The sequence below is a fragment of the Eptesicus fuscus genome, chromosome 9 (genome assembly GCF_027574615.1).
Source record: "Eptesicus fuscus isolate TK198812 chromosome 9, DD_ASM_mEF_20220401, whole genome shotgun sequence".
NCBI lineage: Eukaryota > Metazoa > Chordata > Mammalia > Chiroptera > Vespertilionidae > Eptesicus > Eptesicus fuscus.
The window spans coordinates 22,247,138-22,253,990 of NC_072481.1; the positions used below are offsets into that span (position 1 = coordinate 22,247,138).

Here is a 6,853-nt window from a genome sequence, read left to right on the forward strand (position 1 = left end):
TGGAGGATAAATGATTTAATACCAACAAAGTATGTAGCATGATGCCTTACAGTTAGCCAAAAGTTAAGCATGATAAAAATATTAGCTATCATTATTATTTTCACTAGAGGCTGGTGCACAAATTCATGCACCGGTGATGTCCCTCAGCCTGGCCTGCGGGATGGGGCTGAAACCAGTTCTCCAACATCCCGATTGAAGGGTCCCGGATTGTGAGAGGGTGCAGGCCAGGATGAGGGACCCCACCAGTGCATGATCGGGCTGGGGAGGGATGCAGGAGATTGGCCAGCCAGGGAGGAACCACGGGAGGGCTCCAGGGCGTATCCAGCCCATCTTGCTCAATCCTGATCAGCTGGACTCCAGCAGCAAGCTAACTACCGGTCAGAGCGTCTGCCCCCTGGTAGTCAGTGCACGTCATATCGAGCGGTTGAGCGGCCTTAGCATATCATTAGCATATTATGCTTTTTTAAATTTTTTTTATTTTTTATTGATTTCAGAGAGGAAAGGAGAGGGAAAGAGAGATAGAAACATCAATGATGAGAGAGAATCATTGATTGGCTGCCTCCTGTATGCCCCCCACTAGGGATCCAGCCCACAACCTAGGCATATGCCCTTGACCGGAATCAAACCTGTGACCCTTCAGTCCTCAGGCTGATGCTCTATCCACTGAGCCAAGCCAGCCAGTGCACATCATATTGAGCGGTTGAGTGGCCTTAGCATATCATTAGCATATTACGCTTTTTTAAAATTTTTTTTTTATTTTTTATTGATTTCAGAGAGGAAAGGAGAGGGAAAGAGAGATAGAAACATCAATGATGAGAGAGAATCATTGATTGGCTGCCTCCTGCATGCCCCCCAGCCAGGGCTAGCATATTAGGACGACCGGACACTTAGTATATTAGCATATCCTCAGGTGAGGATTTAAAAAAATAAAATAAAATAGCCCTAGCCAGTTTCACTCAGTGGTTAGAGCGTTGGCCCATGGACTGAAGGGTTGCAGGTTTGGTTCCGGTTAAGGGCGTATACCTCTCTCACATCGACAATATGTCTCTCTCACATGGATGTTTCTCTCTCTCTTTCCCCCTCCCTTCCACTCTCTCTAAAAGTCAATGGAAAAAAATATCCTCTGGTGAGGACTAACAAAAAAATAAAATACAAGAAAATAAAAAGCACTATGCAATAGAAAAAAAAAAAGATTAATTTCACCCCTAAGTGACAGTTAAACTATGTCTTAAAAGAAGAGAAATTTTTGCCAAGCTATCTAGTTTAGGATACCACAGGCAGAAGAAATGAACTGTGCAATCAAGGAAACAAAACTCAACAGAATATACTTTGAGTGAAATGCAAACAGTTTGCAGGAGCAGAGATTAGAAAAATGAGGATGAATGATACTGAAGAGGGAAACAAAGGCCTAAAAATGGATAGTTTGGATGTCACACTAAAAAGTTTATGCTTTATCACACGAGATGGTCTTTAAAGGGACTAATGTCATCAGATCTATAGAGTACAATGTCATCACTGCACTGCACACCCCCTGGGCCTACTGGGTATTGAGCCCACAACCCAGGTGTGTGCCCTGACCAGGAATCAAACTGTGACCTCCTGGTTCATGGGTCACCGCTCAACGACTGAGCAACACCGGTGGGGGGAGGGAGAGGGATCATTCCTTTTACTCTATAGTCAAACCTCGTTTCTGGAATGTCTTGTAGTTCTTCAAAAGAACCATGCATCTTTCCAACTCAGGGTTTTCCTATATGCAGATCCCTCTGTCTGCAACACTCTCCATGCTTTTGCGTAGTCTGTTCATTCTTCATAATTCAGCTCACAAATCCTTCCCTCTGGGCAGCCTTTCCTAGTCAGCCTCTGCCCCCAACCAAATCTAGGTCAGATTCCCTATTTTATGCTTTTCTTCCAGAGCACTTGTCATAGTTTACAATTATATATGTTATTTGAGCAATTATTTGTGTAATGTCTGTCTCCTCTACTGACTTATAAGCTCTATGAGGTAAGGGTCTAAGGTGACTTTGATCACTTCCTGGATCCCCTAGCATAGAATAGACCACAATATTGAGAGAATAAATAAAAGCAAACTTCTGTCAGATACAAGAGAATTTTTTTTAAAAAAAGGTACTCCAGACACAGAAAAAACATGGTCAGCTTAAAGTCAATTGATTAAGCCCTTGTGAAGGAAAGGAGCCACATGCTAACCTGACAAGCTCAGGGGAGGCCTACGTGGCAGTCTTGCAAACTCAGAGACCTGAAATAACCACAAAGGATGGTTTGAAAATTAAATATTTAACTACAAACAGGTAATAGTGGGTAGTCATGTCCTTGTCCGATATCTTCCCTGACAAAGGTCAACTTAGATCTTCTTTACTGAGCCCATTTGCCTTTTTGCCTCTAAGATAACATATCTGTGAGATGTCTGTGAGATGTCTGGGTAACTTGTAACTTCCTTCTTTTGCTGGAGCCCCTGGGGCACAACCAAATGTGGTGGGCGCCAGGACAGATACTTCAAATTCCTTCATTATCATGTTAATTGTTCCTGTACCCACCTAAGTATGTGTCCATCGTTTTACTTTTTATCCAATCCCAGGGGTTTCCCACCGTTTGACTTTATCCCACCTCCTTAATCCGTCACCAATGAATTTCATGTAGCCCACTTATGTCCCTCCTCTGATGGCAATGTATAAATACAGATGTAACACACCATTTCTTCGGAGCATTATCTCAATTCATTGAGGTTCTGCTTCCCGGCATATGTCGACATTTTGGCTCAAATAAACTCACTAAAATTCTTTACAGGTTTCAATGGTTTTTTTTCGTTAACACCCTTGCGGAACCTATTTTGCCATCCAGAAATAAAAGCCCATGTGGATTCCTGCAACAGAGGATCCCAAAGAGAAACTGACCAGATTGCTCCAGCCAGGAAGACAAGAGGAGAAACAGTCCAGAGATGGAAGACGCTGAAGACGCACTGCCATGACAGCAGTCAGCAGCTGTGCACCGCAGCAGGTTTCCCAGAACCAAACCAGAGAAGGTTGGACATGCATTGAGCATTTGTCCACCATCCAGAACTGAAATATCATTGCTGGCATGTACACATAAGGAACTGTTGACATTGAAATTGGGACTCAAAACTGTTGGACACTGAAATTGGGACTCAATGGACTGTTGGCCCAGAAAGAAACTTACTACAGACTGATTCATTTGCCTCTTAGCATAACCACTATTGCTTGTCTCATTTTTGTTCTTATATGTTTATTTCTAGTCTGCAGATGCAAGATTTTTTAAGAAAAGAAAACAGGGGATATGTTGGAAGCTGCCCATCGTCTTCACTAGCAGAGAGGTGTGGACAAGGAACCCGGAAGGCTGGTCAACCTTGAAGCTCTGAAAGGTCAGAGCCAACCACCCACTGTTTAGTTGAGACAATGGTAGCTGAAGCAACTTCCACCTTTTAGTTTTATGGAAATCCTTGCTGATTGGCTGTTATTGGAATTGCCTGCCTAAAGGCTATGGGTGTATCCCATTGTCTTAATAAAAGGGATAGCAAGGCCAGAGCGGTGTGGAGTCCTTCCCCTTGAGCTGGGCTCCCACTTGGCCCCCAATATTTCCAAATTAAAAAAAAAAAAGGTACTCCAGCCCTAACCAGTTTGGCTCAGTGGATAAAGTGTCAGCCTTCGGACTAAGGGGTCTCATGTTCGATTCGGTCAAAAGCATGTACCTTGGTTACGGGCACATCCCCAGTAGGGGGTGTGCAGGAGGCAGCTGATTGATGTTTCTCTCTCATCGATATTTCTAACTTTCTATTCCTCTCTGTAAAAAATCAATAAAATATATTTTAAATAAATAAATAAATAATAAAAATAAAAAAGGTACTCCAGCCCTAGCCAGCTTGGCTCAGTGGATAGAGTGTCAGCCTGCGGACTGAAGGGTCATGGGTTTGATTCCAGTTAAGGGCACAAGCCTGAGTTGAAGGCTCGGTCCCCAGTAGGGGGGCGTGCAGGAGGCAGCCAATCAATGATTCTCTCTCATCATTAATGTTTCCCTCTCCCTCTCCCTTCCTCTCTGAAATCAATAAAAAATATATTAAAAGAAAAAAAAAAAGAGTGATTATCAAGCCAACAGTAGATGATGGCTGAAAATTTTAAAATAAAATAAATAAAAAATAAAAGAAGGTACTCGAGGCCTAACCGGTTTGGTTCAGTGGATAGAGTGTTGGCCTTCGGACTGAAAGGTCCCAGGTTCAATTCCAGTCAAGGCCATGTACCTTGGTTGCGGGCACATCCCCAGTAGGGGGTGTGCAGGAGGCAGCTGATTGGTGTTTCTCTCTCATTGATGTTTCTAACTCTCTATCCCTCTCCCTTCCTCGCTGTAAAAAATCAATAAAATATATATTTTTTTAAAAAGGTACTCCAAGCATGGAAAAATGGTAACACATACTACTTCCTTTTTACAAAACGAAACATCATATAGATACCAAGACCTTTTTTCATTCAAAGAGCAGAAAAACTGATTTACTCATCCAATGAGGAGAAAAAATCAGTTTGGGTCATTTTAATGTACAAGCTAGAAATTGCCTAACTAAAACTTTGAATTCACCAGATAGAAAAAAAAAGGAATTAAAAAATTTAAGTGAAATGAAATGCTTACTTGAACATTATCAGGTTCCTCTTTAATTGTGTCCGGAAGTCCCTGCTGTGGTGCCATTGCTTTGCCACATACACCATCCAAAGGTTCTTTCATCCTAATTATTTATATAAAGGAATTCTCCAGTTTAAACTAATATATTTCTTCTTGGTAATAATAGATAGCTGGGCTCCTAAAACACAACACAAAGGAATGGTACTCAGGTTAATCTTTTTTTTTTTCCATGTTTATATTAAAAGTTTTGTGTTGAGCGCAAGGCTTTAGATTTGAGCATTTGAAAAACAAACTTTTCTGGGGCCATGACTAACTCTATTCTCCCACTTCCCTAATATCTTTATTTTTTGTTTGTTTCTTTTTTTTGGTTCTTTTTTTCCCCCTAATATCTTTAAAGACAAGCACTCTGGTCTTCTATATTTTGAAAGTTACAGAGGGAATTAGACCTGCAGACCAAGACATGGGAAGAAGTTACCAAGGGAAATGATCCAAATAGTTTCTAACTCAATGAGAATTAATACTTGGAGATCCACCTCAGCTTTTATTTCTGAAAGTGGGGCACATTGAGCTCCCCTCCCCCACCTCTAACTCAGCCTGTACTGGAGGCCTCCTTGTAAGGGCCCCCCCTCCTTGGACTAAGATGCTATCACAAGTGAATAGGTACTCCTTACTTAAAGGGGACCCCCTGCACTTTTCAAGGTCTCCATGGTTGCGATGCCTAGGAATGAGACGCCCTGAGCTCTGATTCCCCTTCCCCACCCTGTAAACAAAAAACTCTTTATTAGCCATTCAGCGGACTTTCCTTCTCCTAGTAGCAAATGTACTAAACAGGATGTATTAAGCCTGAAGCAAAAGGTACCTCCACAAAGTTGTCTTTATCCTGGTAGTCAAGCCAGGCTTGGACCGGGCGACTGGTTTAAAAGCCCGTGCTCTCCAAGTGAGAACTTCGGTCCCCTTGCCACCATATGACCAACCTAGGAGCGCTCATCTCTCCCTCGAGCATCGTATTCGCTCCGAAACTCTCGTCCCCACCAATAATTCCCACGCGCGTCACCGAGTACAAACTCTGCAACGCTGAGTCCGTGGGAGCGAACGCAGCCCGCAAAAGCGTGTCACTCCCGGCGGCGAAATCCGTCCCGCGTCAGCCGCGCCGTCCGCCCGCCCGCCCGGCACCGCCCCCGCTCGGTTCCCGCCCCATCACATGGTGTGACCCCTCCCCGCGCAGTCCCTCCAGCCACCGCCAGACGCGCTAACCTTCTGGTCGCCCCTCTTCTGCCGGGGGGGCAGCGGCCGGAGAAGCAGTAATGGGACCCAAGAACCCCGCGCCGGGACGAGAATTATTTTCTCTTACTGGAATTCTTCCGCGTGACCCAGTGCAATCCCACAGGCGGACTCGCGGACGTGTGCTGTCCTGGTCTCGGCGCCCCCCCCCTTTTCCCATCATGCTCTAGTCCTCAGTTTAGTGACTCTTCCCAGCATTCCTCTTTTCTCAGGGATGGTTGTCTTCTTAAAGAGACCAAGACCCAATTGTGAAAAGGTAGAGGAAGGAACTGGGGGGAGAGTGTTAGGGGCGTCAGACGACGTAATAAGTGCTCTGCACCATTCTCTGACGCTCATGTCCAGAAAGGGCCTCCTACGAGAACATAATAATAAAAAATAGCTGAAATTTATTGAGCCAAGAGCTTGCTAAGCACTTGACATGCGTCATTCCTTAGTCCTCACCACAACCAAGAGGTACAAATTTTTTTTATTTTTATTGATTTTTTTTTTAGAAACATCGATCAGCTGCCTCCTGCACACCCCCCACTGAGGTACATGCCCTTGACCGGAATCGAACCCGGGACCCCTCAGTCCGCAGGCCGACGCTCTATCCGCTGAGCAAACCGGCCAGGGCCAAATTTTTATCTGGGAAATGTAAATGAAGAAATTAACTAAGTTGTACAAAGTCAAGATTTGGTATTTTCAACATTGTCTTGGAGATACATCTATGATTTGTGAGGCTGTCTCGTTTATTCATTTGGTCTGCTGTGTTGAATTCCATTTTAGAAACATGCTGTAATTTAACCTCCTACTATTGATGGACATTTGACGTGTCTCCAATTTTTGGCTATAAGGAATAATGTTGCTGTGAATATTCCGGTATTTTGTGGCACATATGGTAATTTTATACCTAGCAGCGAAATTGCTTGTTATGTATTTGTATAACTTAACT

The 6,853-nt window shown here is 43.8% G+C and overlaps 1 protein-coding gene across 1 annotated transcript in view; it reads right to left on the reverse strand.

The window, feature by feature from the left end:
- Positions 1–4,758, reverse strand: part of ZMYM6 (zinc finger MYM-type containing 6) — a 44,753-nt gene extending 39,995 nt beyond the window's left edge. Inside the window, exon 1 of the mRNA XM_054721344.1 lies at positions 4,651–4,758. Within this exon, the coding sequence (XP_054577319.1) occupies positions 4,651–4,743 (93 nt within the window). The 5' untranslated portion in view covers positions 4,744–4,758. The remainder of the gene's footprint in view (positions 1–4,650) is intronic.
- Positions 4,759–6,853: the final 2,095 nt, after the last annotated feature.